General features: G+C 40.5%; 1 protein-coding gene across 2 annotated transcripts in view; it reads right to left on the minus strand.

Annotated features, from left to right (window-relative positions):
- The window catches only part of LOC140491626 (tudor domain-containing protein 7-like), a 118,130-nt gene that overhangs the window by 73,541 nt on the left and 28,305 nt on the right, over positions 1-16,284 (minus strand). For both annotated transcript variants that reach the window (XM_072590085.1, XM_072590092.1), the window contains exon 5: positions 2,300-2,391. In XM_072590085.1, the coding sequence (XP_072446186.1) occupies positions 2,300-2,391 (92 nt within the window). The remainder of the gene's footprint in view (positions 1-2,299; positions 2,392-16,284) is intronic.

Below are 16,284 nucleotides of genomic sequence, written 5' to 3' on the forward strand. Positions count from 1 at the left end.
AGGAGAGAATTCATGCATGGAACCAGAGGACGTGGGCAAGGTCCTTAATGAGTATTTCGCATTGGCATTCCTGAAGGAGCAGGACATGGATGATGGTAAGCTTCGGGAAGGGTACGTTGATATTCTAGGGTATGTCAATATTAAGGTGGTGATGGTGATGGTGTTGGGAGTGTCCTAAATGTTAAAGTAGTTAAGTCACCAAGGTCTAATGGGATTTTTCCCAGGATACTAAGGGAGGTAAGGAGACGGAGGGCCATGACAGAGGTCATTGCATCCTCTTTCAGAATAGGTGAGGTCCTCGAGGGAAAATAGCCAATGTTGTTCCTTAACTTAAGGATGAGAACAGGGAAAATCCAAAAAATGATAGTATGGTGAGTCTTATATCAGTAGTAGGGAAATTACTGGAGAAGATTCCTAGGATTTAATCACATTTGGAAAAGAATGGATTTAATAGGGATCATCAGCGTGGCTTTGTGCAGGGCAAGTTTTGTCTCAAGTTTGATTGTGCTTTTTGACGAAGTGATGATGATCATTGGTGAGGATAGGGCAGAGGAGGTTATCGACATGGACTTTACTAAAACATTTGACAAGATCTTTCATGACAGGCTGGTGCAAAAGATGAAGACACATGAGATCCACAATGAGCTGGTAAACTGCATACATATTTAGCTTGCTCAAAGAAGACACTAAGTTGTTTCAGAGGATTGTTTTTCTGACTCAAAGTCTATTGACTTGTGATGTTCCATAAGGATCAGTGTTGGGATCACTGTTGTTGGTATATAAATGATTTGTATTAAAATGTAAATGGTGTGATCAGTAAGTTTGCAGATAGCAAGAAAATTGGTGGAGTTGTGGATAGTTAGGAGGATTGTCAAAGGATACTGCAGGTTATAGATCAGTTTGAAAGTTGGATGAAGAAACGGCAGTTGTAGTTTAATCTGGACAAGTGTGAGATGAGGCAATTTGGGGAGGTCAAATCCAACAGCAAAGTATGCAATAAATGACGGGAACCTTAGGAGCACTGATATACAAAGGAATCCTTGGGTCCAAGTGCATAGTTCCTTGAAATGTCAACACAAGTGGATAAGGTGATAAAAGATAGAAATGATATGGCATGCTTGCCTTCATCGGTTGAAGCATCGAGCATAGAAGTTGGGAGAAAACTTTAGTTTAGGCCACATTTGGAGTATTGTGTGCAGTTCTGGTTGCCACGCTACGGATGTGGAGTCTTTGGAGAGGTTACAAAAGAGGTTTTAACAGGTTGTTGCCTCAATTAGAATGTAAATGCTACAAGGCGAGGTTGGACAAAATTGCTTTCGCTTGAGTGGTGAGGCGGAGGGGCAGTCTGATAGCAATATAGAAAATTCGAGAGGCATGCACAGGGTGGATAGTTTGAACTTTTTCCCTTAGTGGAAATACTAGGCAGCATAGATTTAAGGTGAGAGGGGAATAGCAAAGGAGGTGTGCATGCAACGATTTTTTTTTAAGAATAGAGGGTCATGGGTGCTGGAGTGCATGCTAGGGAGGTGGACGCAGCAGATATGATAGCAACATCTAAGAGGCATTTAGACAGACACATGAACAGGCAGGGAAATGAGGGATACGGACCACATGCAGGCACAGGGGAAGAGTTGAGAATGGCATTGTGATCGGCACAGAGTAAGCCAAAGGACTGGTCCTATGCTGTATTGTTTTATGCTCTGTACATGCCTTCAACCATCAGTTACAGCTTTTGGACAAAAATATCTAGGTGAGGTCGAGACAAAAGCTTTGAAGTAAAAAGAATTAGTATAGTTGTTACATGAGAAAACATTTCAATACACAGTTATCAATCCTAATTATTTTTGGCATTTATGTTGTCCTTAATTCAGAGACATTGTGTGTATTTCAGGGTGAGCTGGATGGATTCCTGATCAGGAGGAGAATAAAGGGCCATCATGAATGTGCAGAAACATGGATGTGAGGAGTGTCGGATCAGCCATGTTCCTACTGAATGATGGAGTAGGCTCAAGGGGCCGAATAACCTACTTCAGTTCCTATTTCTTAGGGTTTCAATTTGGGCATTAGAAATTCCATGAACCACAAAAGACTACAGCTGAATTTATTTTCATAAATTATGAGATTCAATTGATAATTTAATATATAAAAACACCACGATGGCACAGGAAGACCATCATAAAATTCAGATTGCAATTATAAATGATTATGAAACACGTTTTCATTATTAACACTGAAATCCATTACTTGAATATTTATGGTCATGAACTGCACAATGCACGAAGTAAAGCCATCCACATACCACTATGTTCACTTGGTGTGTTTTTCGCTAAGTGCACCTGAAGTTCTTTTTGAAATCTTGGAGGAAACGTCATGGTTGGCCTTTTTTCAGATCTATAAACCAAGAAAGCAAAATTATACCAAGATTACAAATCCAAGAAAAAGGGAAAAGAATAAAAGGAGATTTTGAAAATGCTTTGTACGTTCAGGAACTTGTGATCGATCAGTATCCAGATTGGAACTGTTAAAACACTATGTGAAATATGGATTGGTTCACAATAATGTTGACACTTGTCAGTTCCAAATGGTTTACATGGTCTGGCAAATTATAGATCATAATCATTGCAGACAAATGATCATAGATCAGAATTTTTAAAAGAGCCAATCCAGGCATTATGGATACGTTCAATACATATCCAAATAAATTCAAAAGCATATTTCACTAATTGAAATGCTATTAAGTATAGCAAAGAACCAGTATTACCGTTTTTGAACTCTGGCTCAGATTCTTTAAATCCCACTCCTCCATAAGTGAAACAAATACAAGCAAACAAAGCAACAACTGCAGGAATTCCAGAGTAAGGATAAACCTCCACTGAGGGAGTGTGACAGAAGTTCACCAGATTAACTCAAATTTCAGGGGTGCGTAGGTTCGGTGCGTCAGTCATGGGAAATGAGGAGTAGTAGGGTAGGGAAACAGGTCTGGGTGGGATACTTATTGGAGGGTTGATGTGGACTTGGTGGACTGAATTGCCTGTTCCCACACTCTAGGGATTCTATAAATTATACAACTGTCCTTTGAGGGGAGCTAGAAGGAAAGGCTGAATAGGCTGGGGCCTCTCTTTCCCTGGAGCATCAAAGGCTGAGGGATGACCTTATAGAGGTTTATAAAGTTGGGGGGGGGGGGGGGGGGGGGGCATTGATAGGGTGAACGGTCATGGTCTTTTTCTCAGGGTAATGAGTCTAAAGGTTAGAATTAGAATGAAGTTTTATTATCACACGTACTCAAGTAAAGAAGTACAGTGAAATGTTTACAATTTCATGGTGCCAAAGTACATAGGTACAAATCTTAGATACAAAAAGAGAAATAAAGAAGAGAAAAGTTACATTATGGTGACTTAAGCTGAGAGGGGAAAGATTTAAAAAGAACCTGAGGGGCAACTTTTTCCACACTATGGTATGTGTGCGAAACAAGCTGCCAGAGGGAGTGATGGAGGCGGGTACAATTCCAAGTTTAAACGGTATCTGGGTTGTTATATGACTAGGAAGGGTTTAGAGGAATATGGGGTAAATGGGACTAGATTAGTTTAGGATTTCTGGTCGGCACGGACGAGTTGGACTAAAGAGTCTGTTTCCATGCTGTATAACTCTATGACCCTATTACCAGGTGAACTTGGAGGATAGCCTTTTCTTTTGAGATTCATGGATGAGCACTCCCAAATCTCTTCTGTAGCTTTCCACAATCTTTGTCGAACTTAAATATCCCGTTTCTTAATTTTTCCAATCAAAATGCATAATCCCACATTTGCGCACACTAGAGTCCATCTGCCAAGTGTCTGCCCACTTCTTAATCAGTCTACTGTATACGCCTCAGCAGACTGAGTCATCCACACTGTTTGCCTTCCCTATTTTAGTGATCTGCAAATTTGGTTACAATACATTCACTTTCTTCATCCAAGTCATTAAATATATGATCCCAGTGATACGGCACTAGGTTGCAATCCTGAAAATGCCCCAACCCCTCCCCCCCTCCCCCTCCAAACACTGTCTTCTATTAGCCAAATCTCAATCCATGCTAATATACAGTCCTACTTCCAACACCATGGGATATTTTCTTATTAAGCATTCTGATGTGTGGCCACTAACCAAATGCATTTGAAAATCCAATTACATTCACAAAGAATTCTAGTAAAGCTGTCAGACATGACTTTTCCTTCATCAAGTCACGCTGGTTCTGCTTGATCATATTATGCATTTCTAAAGCTCTGCTGTTACATTCTTTAAAAAAGACTCTAACACTTTGCATTAACACATGTTAAACTCATGGCCTGTAGTAGCTGGTTACATGTTTCCTTCTCATGTAATTTCAAGAGTTTAGAAGAGTGAGAAGTCATCTTGTTGAAACTTGCAAAATTCATGAAGGACTAGACAGAGTAAACACAAAGGACATAATCTTGGAAGGTGGGGGTGGATTAAGAGAGTCTAGTAACAATGAACAAAGCCTCACAATCAAGGCAAGTCATTTAGGACAGTGATGAGAAAGAACTTCTTCACTCAGAGGTTAATGAAGCTTTTCAATTCTCTACCACAGAGGGCTATGGAGGCTCAGTCATTGACTAAGTTAAAGATCAAGGGATTTCTAGACCTTAAGTGCATCAAGAGAAATAGGAATGGCAGAAGAAAATAGTTTGGAGATGCCGGTGTTGGACTGGGGTGTACCAAGTTAAAAATCACACAACACCAGGTTATAGTCCAACAGGTTTAATTGGAAGCACACTAGCTTTCGGAGCGACGCTCCTTCATCAGGTGATATCACTATCACCTGATGAAGGAGCGTTGCTCCGAAAGCTACTGCATTTCCAATTAAACCTATTGGATTATAACCTGGTGTTGTGTGATTTTTAACAGAAGAAAATGGCTTTGTCATGGATGATTAGCAGAGCAGGCTTAAGGAGCTGAGTGGCCTACTCCTGCAATGTTTGCCTAGAATTTCAATGCTCCTTTTCAAGTTCATGTGGATATGTCTCAAGGCATAAAATGTCCTCTCTTCCCTTGATGTTTTTCATGCAATTTTACAGCATAGAATGTGCAGTATTTACCAGAAATTAGACATCTCATTCAAAAAGCAAATTATAAAGTCAGAGTACTTTGAGTACAGGAGTTGGGATATCATGTTGAGGTTGTACAGGACACTAATGAGGCCTTTATGAAGTATTGTGTGCCATTCTGGTTGCCTGTTATAGGAAGGACATTATTAAACTAGAGAATTCTAAAAATATTCAGCAGAATGTCACTGGTAATAGAGAATTGGAGATATAAATAATAGACTGGAAAGGCTGGGATTTTTTCCACTGGAGTATAGGTGGTTGAGGGGTGACCTTAATGAGGTTTTAATAAAGTCATGAGGCATATAATGTAAATTAAAAGGGTCTTTTCACTGAGGTGGGGGAGTTCAAAACTCGGGGACATATTTTTAAGGTGAGAACAAAAATTTTAAAAAGGCATGGGGCAACTGTTTTATTAAGCTGACTGGGGTTTGTGGGTGCTTGAACTACCAGAGAAAGTGGTAGATGCAGGTACAGGTACAACTTCTAAAAGACATTAGGATAAGAACATGAATGCAAAGAGTTTTGCAGAATATGGGCCAACTGCAGGCAGGTGGGCCTAGTGCAGTTGGTCAGCATGGACTGATTGGACAGATGGGTCTCTTTCCATGCTGTATGACTCTATGGCTCTGACTCTCAAAGCCTGACATTAATAGCAGGAAAATGCATGTATGCATTATGTATATACATGAAAGGGTTATTGAGAACTAGAGTATGACTGGGTTGATTCATCTCAATTTATCAAAGAGAAACTGTTTTGAGGATGTAACTAATCAATCAGTAACTGAGAATTAATGAATGTCGAGTATTTGGAATTTTGGAAAGTCTTCAGGAATTTGTGACACGTTATTAACGGTTTGAAATATTAGCATGATATGAAGGCTGTGAAATTAATCTTTATTCTTTCATGGGATATGGATGTTCCTGGAAAGGTCTGTATCTCTCACTCATCACAAATTGCCATTCAACTGAATAGTTTGCAAGGTCATTTCAGAAGCCAGTTAAGAATCAACCCATCGCCATGGAGCTGGAATCATATTTAGGACTGACCAAATAAAACTTCCTTAAAAGGCATGAGAAAACCAGGCAGATACAAACGAGAACTGATCAGTTTCATAGTCATCACTACTTAAGACTATGAAACCAATCATTTTTTTCCATGCCACACATCCCCTCCCCTCACTTCAGTGTCAGCTATGACTTGTTGGTCAAGTGCTGGAATGGTACTGAATCCAAATAACTCCGAAAAGATTGAGCCACAGCTGACAATTGTTGGATGAACAGAATAGTAAATGGATCATTTTCAGCTGACAAGCCAAAATTGACAGGGTATTGCAAAGATCAGGATGTTGGTCTCAGCTATTTACATGAATAGCCATACGACTAATATAATAAGGGGTCCAAATCAAGACATTCAAGTGTGCTGATTATAGAATGTGAAGTCAAGCTATGGGGATGAATAAACTATTTGGGAACAAATAAAAATACAACAGAAAACTAAAATAATCTGCTGTGAAAGGTCGAATAGAAAACATTTTTTTTAATGTAGAGAGACTGGAAAGTGTTATTTAGAGGGACCTGTCTTTTCTTGTTCACAAATCACAATCAACATACAGGTACAGGAAGCAATTAGGCAAATGGTAATGTGCCTACCTCTGAGCCAAAAGGCCTGGGTTTAAGTCTCATCTGCTCCAAAGTCATGTCATAACATTTCTCAACAGGTTGCTTTAAAAAAAATAAAAACGTCTTGCCACTATTCTATCGGACTTTGGTAAAATCTCATTTAGAAATGCAATATTCAAGGGAGGATCTGATTGCATAAGATCGATTCCTGAGGATTTGGTCTGGGGAAGTAAGGGGTTGGTTTATGAGGAGATATTAGAGGGCTGGGGGTGGCAATGGCCAGAGATACAGATAATATTCTGGCGACCTGGGTGAATCCCACCATGGCAAATGTGGAATCTGAAGTCAATAACAACTCTAAAATTAAGAGTCTAATGATGACCAATTGTCAGAAAAATATCCATCTGTGACTTATGTTCTTTAAAGAAACTGCTGCCCCTTACCTGGCCTGCCCTCCATACAACTCCAGACTCTCAGCAATGTGATTGACTCTGAACTGCCCTCTGGGCAATTAAGGATGGGCAATAAACGCTGGCCTGGCCAGCTACACCCATAGTAGACAAAGTCTATATTCCTAGGGTTTTAAAACCCTAGGATGACCGAATCAAAATATATTTCGATTCTGATGGGCACTGTCAGTCAACCAACAGCATGTGGACTGCAGCTGTTCAAGAAGGCAGCTCACCAACACCTTCTCAAAGGCACCTGGGAAAAGGAAATAAATGCTGGCCAGCTAGTGACGCTCACATTCCACGGGTGAATTTAATAAAATCACTGTGGCTGGATGGATTGTATCCCTGACTATTAAAGGAAGGCAGGAAGGAAATAGTGGATTAAAAGTATGAAAACTGCAGATGCTGGAAATCAGAAACAAAATCAAAAACAGGATTGCTGAAAAAGCTCAGCAGGTCTGGAAGTCCCTGTGGGGGGAAATCAGAGTTCAAGTTTCGGGTCCTGAAATGTCAACTCAGGAACTCAAATGTCCCCAAAGAAATATCGAATGCTTTTAGGATCTTGTTCCAATTTTCATTCAATACAAATGCAGTACAAAAGGACTGGAGGTCAGCAAACATTGTATCATTGTTTGAAAAACATTAATGGGACAGACCAAAAATCTACCATTCAAACTGATTTTGCTGGTGGGCAAATTATCAGAATCATTCTGAGATAGGATAAGTGGTCATTTTGAAAAGAAATAATTAATCAGCAACAGTCTGCATGTTTTTGTGAAGGGAAGGTCTTACAAACTTAATTATTTTGAGGAAGGAACAAGGAAGACCGGTGAGGGCACTGCAGTGAATTTTGTCAACAGGAATTTTCCTATGACAGGTCCCACATGACAGACTGGTCAGAAAAGTAAAAGCTCCATGGGATATTGAGGGATTTGGAAACTTAGATTCAAAACTGTCTCAGTTACAGGAAACAATTGTAAACAAAGCATAATCTCTTTACTCATACATCCTATTCCCATCAATAAATCATACGTTTCTGTTAGATTTGCAGATTAATTGCTATACCTGCATTTTAACATTCTGCAACTTACACACTAGGATACCCAGATCTCTTCTGCGCCTAAGTTCTGCAACCTATCATTTAGATAATACGCTTATTTGAAAAATTTCTTGTGCTAAAATCAACAATTTCATACTTTTCCACATGGTACTCTATTTGCCAGATCTTTGTCCACACACAATCTATTTACATTCCTTTTTTTAGCATCCTTATTCCTCTTCCCAAGTCACTTCACTATCAATCTTTGTGTCATCAACAAATTTAGTTACTACACCTTCAATCCCTTCATCCAAATCATTGATCTAAAATGTAAAGAACCCAACATCTTCCTTCTGTGGCATACCACTTGTGATATGCTGCCAACCTGAAGCGCCATATATTTCTAAGCTCTGTTTCCTGTTAGCAGTGAATCTTCTATCCATGTCAAATATTACCCAATGCACCATGGGCTTTTAATTTCTGCAATAACTTTTAATGTGGCACCTTAGCAATTGCTTTCTGGAAATGTAAATGCAACAGTTTTTCAGCAGCAGCAGCAACTCGAAGGGCAGGAGCTTGGACAAGGGGCCTGCCAGAAGCGGTGAGTCACTGATTTGAGCTTTCATATTTGAAGTCAGAGAGCAGAGGTTTCTGGGAAAGGAGGGACTTCTTACTTTTTATTTCCGTCCAGCTATATAAGTCAGTGTTTTCTCAACCCGAGATCCTACCTTTGCAGGGCCTCCCACCGAACTGCCTCCTCTAACCTTAAAGACGAGGGACAAATCAGCTAAGCGCTTCTTCTTTTTTACTTTGTGATAAGGGGACTAGCAGGAATGGCAGTGCAGGGAGAGCAATGTTCCTCCTGCATGATGTTTGAGATGAGGGACGCCATTAGTGTTCCAAGTACATCTGCAGGAAGAGCACCCAACTCTCGCTCCTCCAAGACTGTGTTAGGGAACTGAAGTAAGAGCTGGATGAACTTCAGATCATTTGGGAGGCAGAGGCTGTGATAGATAAGAGTTACAGGAAAGTGGTTACTCCTAAGCACAAAGAAAGCTGGGTGACTGTTCGAAGGGGAAGAAAAAAGTCAGTGGACAGATCCCCTGTGGTCATTCCCCTGAAAAACATGCATACCGTTTTGGATATTGTTGAGGGGGACAACTTCCCAGGGGTATGCAGTGGGGTCCAGGTTTCTGGCACAGAGCCTGCCCCTGCTGTGCAGAGGGGAAGGAGGAAAAGGAGGAGAGTGTTAGTCATTGGGGACTCAATAGTTAGAGGCTCAGATAGAAGGTTTGTTGGGAACAAACGAGACTCACGGTTGGTGTGTTGCCTCCCAGGTGCCAGGGTCCGTTCACGGCTCGGATTGTATCTTTGGGGTCCTGAAGGGAGAGGTTGACCAGCCTCAAGTCATGGTCCATGTAGGGACCAACGACATAGGTAGAAAGAGGGATAGGAATGTAAGGCAGGATTTCAGGGAGCTAGGGTGGAAGCTCAGAGCTACAACAAACAGAGTTGTTATCCCTGTTTGTTATCCATGCCACGTGATAGCAAAGCAAGGAATAGGGAGAGATATCAGCTAAACACATGGCTGCAAGGATGGTGCAGGAGGGAGGGTTTCAGGTACGAGGATAATTGGGGCTCATTCTGGGTAAGGTAGGACCTGTACAAACAGGACGGTCTTCACTTGAATCAGATGGGTACTAATATCGTGGGTGGGAAATTTGCTGGTGCTATTTGGGTGGGTTTAAACTAGCTAAGCAGGGGGATGGGAACCTGAGGTGTAGTTGCAGTGGACCGAAGGATGAGAGTAGGGAGGACAGATACATGATTTCAGGGTCACATGAATGTGCTGGCAAACAACAAACTGGTTTGAAGTGTGTCTACTTCAATGCCAGAAGTATCCAAAATAAGGTAGGTGAGCTTGCAGCATGGATAGGTACCTGGGACTTCGATGTTGTGGCCATTTCAGAGACAGGGATAGAGCAGGGTGAGGAATGATGTTGCAGGTTCCAGGGTTTAGATCTTTCATTAAGAACAGGCAAGGTGGTAAGGCATGGCCTTGTTAGTCAAGGAGAGTATAACGGTGGCTGAGAGAACTTTTGACGAGGACTCATCTACCGAGGTAGTGTGGGCTGAGGTTAGAAACAGGAGAGGAGAGGTCACACTGCTTGGAGTTTTTTTTTGTAGGCTTCCGCAGAGTTCCAGGGAGGTGGAAGAGAGGATTGGCAAAACTATTCTGGGTAGGAGTGAAAGGAACTGGGTTGAAAAGGTGTTGCTGGAAAAGCGCAGCAGGTCAGGCAGCATCCAAGGAGCAGGAGAATCGTCGTTTCGGACATGAGCCCTTCTTCAGGAATGGAACTGGGTGGTCATTATGGGGGACTTGAACTTCCCCAACATTGACTGGAAATGCTATAACTCTAGTACGTCGGATGGATCAGTTTTTGTCCAATGTGTACAGGAGGGTTTCCTGACACAGTATGTAGAAGGGCCGACAAGAGGAGGGGCCACATTGGATCTGGTGCTTAGTAATGAACCGGATCAGGTGTTTGATTTAGTTGTGAGTGAACACTTTGGATAGAGTGACCATAATCCCATTGCGTTTAGTTTAGCGATGGAAAGGGATAGGTACATGCCACAGGTCAAGAGTTATTGATGGGGCAAGGGCAATTATAATACGATTAGGCAATAATTAGGATGCATAGAACGGGGTGGCAAAATGCAGGGGATGCAGACAATGGAAATGTGGGGCTGGTTTAAGGAACAGATATTGCGTGCCCTTGATAGATACATCCCTGTCAGGCAAGGAGGAAGGTAAGGGAACCATGGTTTACTACAGAAATTGCACCTCTTGTTAAGCAGAAGGAGGCTTATGTGTTGATGAGGCAGGATGGTTCAGATGAGGCGAGGGAGTGTTACAGATCAGCTCAGAAGGATTTAAAGAGAGAGTTAAGAAGAGCAAAGAGAGGACACGAGCTGTCTTTATCAAATAGAATAAAGGAGAACCCGAAATAGGTACGTGAGGAATAAAAGAATGACAAGGGTAGGAATAGGGCCAGCCAAAGACAGAAGTGGGAAGTTGAGTGTGGACCCTATGGAGAGGTGCTAGACGAACATTTCTCATCGGTTTTCAATCAGGAAAAGGAGAGTATTGTAGAGGAGAAGAATGAGGTCCGAGATATTAGATAAGAAAGGATCGAGGTTAGTCACGAACAGGTGTTATCAATTCGAGGAGGAGTGAAAGTAGACAAGTCCCTTGGGCTGGGTGGGATTTATTTGAGAATTTTCTGGGAAGTTAGGGAGGAGATAGCAGAGCCTTTGGCTTTGATTTTTGAGTCATCATTGTCTACAGGTTCAATACCAGAGGACTGGAGGATTGCAAATGTGCTCTTGTTCAAGAAGGACAGTAGAGATGACCCAGGTAATCATACACCAGTGAGACTTACTGCTGTTGTAGGAAAGGTTTTGGAAAATATTATAAGAGTTAAGATTTATAATCATCAAGTAAGCAACAATTTGATTTCAGATAGTCAACATGGTTTCGCCAAGGGCAGGTCATGTCTCACAAACCTGAGTTTTTTTGAGAAGGTGACCAAGCATGTAAATGAGGGTAGGGCAGTTGATGTGGTATACATGGACTTCAGTGAAGCCTTTGATAAGGTTCCACATGGTAGGCTGTTGGAGAAAATGCAGAGGCATGGAATGGAAGGTGATTTAGCATTTTAGATTAGAAACTGGTTTCTGAAAGAAGGCAGAGAGTGATGCTTGATGGAAAGTATTCAACCTGGAGTCTGGTTACGAGTGGTCTGTTTTGGGACCACTACTGTTTGTTATTTTCATAAATGACTTAGACGCAGGCATAAGTGGATGGATTAGTAAATTTGCAGACTAAAGTCGGTGGAGTAGTGGACGGTGTGGAAGAATGTTACAGGTTGCAGGGAGACTTAGATAAACTGCAGAATTGGGCTGAGATGTGGCAAATGGAGTTCAATACAGTTAATTTGAGGTGATACACTTTGGGAAGAATAACAGGAAGGCAGAGAACTGGATCAATGGAAAGATGTTTGGTAGTGTAGATGTGCAGAGGGATCTTGGAGTCCATGTACATAGATCCCTGAAAGTTGCCACCCAGGTGGATAGTGCTGTTAAAAAAGCATACGGTGTGTTAGGTTTCATTTGTAGAGAGATTGAGTTCCAGAGCCGCAATATCATGCTGCAACTATACAAAACGCTAATGCAGCCACACTTAGAATATTGTGTACAGTTCTGGTCGCCATATTTCGGGAAGGACGTGGAAGCATTGGAAAAGGTGCAAAGGAGATTTACCAGGATGTTGCCTGGTCTGGAGGGAATGTCTTATGAGGAGAGGCTGAGACACGTGGGTCTGTTCTCATTGACAAGGCAGCGGCAAAGAGGGGATTTGATAGAGACATACAAGACGATCAGAGAATTAGCTAGGGTAGATAGTGAAAGTCTTTTTCCGAGGATGATGATGTCAGCTTGTATGAGGGGGCATAACTACAAATTGGGGGAGATAGATTTAAGACAGACATCAGAGGCAGGTTCTTTACACAGTGGTAAGCGCGTAGACTGCCCTACCTGTGAATGTAGTCAACTCAGCCACATCAGGGAGATTTAAACAATCCTTGGATAAGCACATGGATGATGATGGGACAGTGTGGGGGGTTGAGCTGAGAATAGGTTGGTGCAACATTGAGGGCCGAAGGGGCTGTTCGGCACTGTATTGTTCTAAATCCATTGGTTCCCCTTCACCTACAGCACAAATCACTTCTTCAAAGAACTTCAAAATATGAATTCCTTAGATATGTTGACTCTACCCTATTGCCCTGAAATTATACAAATATCCTGTTGTAACATTTTTGAAAGGTGTCAAGCTAACTGCCTTGTCAATTCCTGCTTTCTGCCTCCTCTCTATGAGTAAATATGTTGCATTCGCTATTTTCCAATCAACAAGTAACCTTCCCTAAATGTCATGTTTTTTGGAAAATTAAAACCAACGCGTCAACTGTTTCACTGGCTACTTTTGTTTTTAAGACCTCAGGATGAAATCTATCAACATGTGGGGGCTTGTTAGAACTGCGAGTAAACAATTTACTCAGTACTCCATCCCTGTTAACTTGAATTTTCTTGAGTACCTTCTAATTCCTTTTCATTCCTGGGATGCTATTTGCATACTGTAGAGAGAAGACTGATGCAAAATCTGTTCAATTCATCTGCCATCTCTTTATCTTGCATTACTAACTCCCCAGACTCATTTTCTTATGGACACTAATCTTGTTAACTTCTGTTTTAAAGTTAGCTGGAATTTTTCCTGTTAATTTTTGGCTCATTTCATTCCTCCTTATTAATTTTTTCAGTAATTCTTTTCTTTGAGTCTGATACTATCTTTGACATTCTTAGTGAATCATGAATGGCGAGTCCATCCTTGAGAATCTTTTTTGTTCAAGCATACCAGTTCTGCACTTCCTGGAATATCCCTTAACCTAATTTGCTAGCTCACTTCTGCCAGCTCTACTTTCATGTCCTTATACTTCAAAATAGTAATCTCTGACCCACAATGCTCTCCCTTAAATTGCATGTGAAATTCAATGACATCATGGTCACTACAGTACAGAGGCACTTTCACTCAGAGGTCAGTAATTAATCAATTCTTAAAGATTCAATGCATGAGACTCAACTAGAAAGCAAGCTATGTTAAAATGGGAAATGGCACTTTAAATGACAAGCAAGGATATAAAAAGGAACCAACTCTGAAGTGAAAAGAAATAAAAGAGGGTAAACTTAAAATGATAACACTCCAAACATTAAAATCTCAATTACGATGAGAGTTTAATTGACAGGAGCTGACAGTGTAACCACAATTTCAGAGGCCTAAAACGACAACAAACAGCTTGCCAACAGCTTTTTAAAACGTTACGATCAGAGGTTATTCTTTGTGATTGTAGAGTTTGTTGCAACTTGCTAATAACAAATGAGATCATAACTTACTACCAACCCAAAGAAGCACGTTAGATTAGGTTCCAAATGAGAGCATAAAACAGTAACAACATGCTGTTATTCAAGATAGATGCTGTCCATCTGGGAGATGCTGAGCATTTTGTGCATTTGATTCATTTAGCCACGTGACTATGTTGATCTGTTCAAAAAGACTAGCATGGAAAAACAAAATCTAACAGCATTAATACAATTTGCATTGAAATAGAAGGGCAAACTAAAAGCAAATGTATTCAGCATATTGTGTGATCAACAAATCTTCATCATTGAAAACAGGTACAAACAAGTGTGTTGCTACAGTGGGACAGTTGCAGCCCAATTATGCAATCTATGTAATTAAAAAGACTAATCTAGCTAACAGCGAAAAGCTTTTAAACGGGTCATGCAAACTTTCGTGCACTTTGGCCAAAAGGTGATTCATGCCTACTTTGCATATTTTTTAAAAAGCTGTTGGGCCAGATATGCTGTTACAACTGAATATTTGCTAAGGGTGGATTTAGTAGACAATTCCAATGGATTTAGTCAGATCATACTGGTTAAATACAAGCTCACACTGCTTATGGCCCCACTGACCTCTGGGTTACACTACACTATTCACAAGCCTGTTCTTTCGCGAAATTCAATGCTGCACTCATGTGGAATGAACTGCCAGAGAAAGTGGTAGGTGCAGGTACAGTTACAACATTTAAAAGACATTTGGAGAGGTACATGAATAGGAAAGGTTTAAAGGGATACGGGTCAAATGCAGACAAGTGGGTCTAATTTAGTTTGGGAAACTTGGTCAGCATGGACGAATTGGAACAAAGGGTCGGTTTCCGTCCTGTTTGACTTGAAAACTCGTGCTTCAACATATTTACTTCGGTACTAGAGATTTTGCAAATCAATTTTCAATGTAAAAGATCTTAATTTCAATAGTGCATCCATGAGTTTTTGTTGGATAAGCTTCGAAAACTCATGGATGCACTATTGAAATTAAGATCTTTTACATTGAAAATTGATTTGCAAAATCTCTAGTACTGAAGTAAATATGTTGAAACACGAGTTTTCAAGTCAAGTACAAAAACAATTCAAATAGGATGAAACACATTTAATAAATTATAGCAAAACCCAAGTTGAGTAAATTCTGGAGTTATTTTCCAGCTTCTGCAGCCAGTGAATGATCTGCACATAGCAGATACTGAAAAATTATATGCTCAGAGTAGAGAACACCTCCCCTTAGATTTTCTTTCATTTGCTGAGCCTAGGTGAGCATCTGCTACAGGAATAAGAAACATTTCTGGATTTTCACTTCCAGATAGAATATTCTCCCAGTAACAAACAGTAATTCATCTCAAATATAAACTACACTCAACAGCCATTAAATTTATAACTTAAAGCCTATTTGGTTCTGATGAAGTTAAGGCTACACTGCCTTATAAAGTTGTTATCGCTGATTTGCATCCAAACTTCATATAACTGAATATGCTGATATCTTTTCTAATAAAAAAACTATTAATCTCTGTTTTAGAACTCAATTGATGAGAAGTGAACTGCTATTCATTGAAGGAACTTTGAACTTACACTACACTTAGTGTGAATAAATGTTTCTGATTTTTATTCCTGACAGCCCAACAATTGGATCCAGTTCTATGTCCTTTATTCATAGACTCCACAAGCCAGTGAAAATTGTTCCAAAACGGTCTAGCTTATTTCTTGTACTAGTCATCTTAAAACCTTCAATCAAATCATCCTTCAACCTTCTAAATTTCAAGAATACAATTCAAGTTTGTATAATCTGTCTTCATAATTTAGTCTATCAAGTCCAGATATCATTTTGATAAATTAGGGCGAGACAATGGTGTTAATGGTGATGTAATTCTAATTCAATAAAAATCTTGAAATTAAAAGCTGGCCAAATGGCAACCATGGTCAACCGCTGTTGATCACGAGATGTACAGTATGGAAATAGACCCTTCGATCCAACCCGTCCATGCCGAGCAGATATCCAAACCCAATCTAGTTCCACCTGCCAGCACCCGGCCCATATTCCTCCAAATCCTTCGAAGTCATATACCTA

Source organism: Chiloscyllium punctatum, chromosome 2 (assembly GCF_047496795.1).
Source record: "Chiloscyllium punctatum isolate Juve2018m chromosome 2, sChiPun1.3, whole genome shotgun sequence".
In the NCBI taxonomy this organism is placed as follows: Eukaryota; Metazoa; Chordata; class Chondrichthyes; order Orectolobiformes; family Hemiscylliidae; genus Chiloscyllium; species Chiloscyllium punctatum.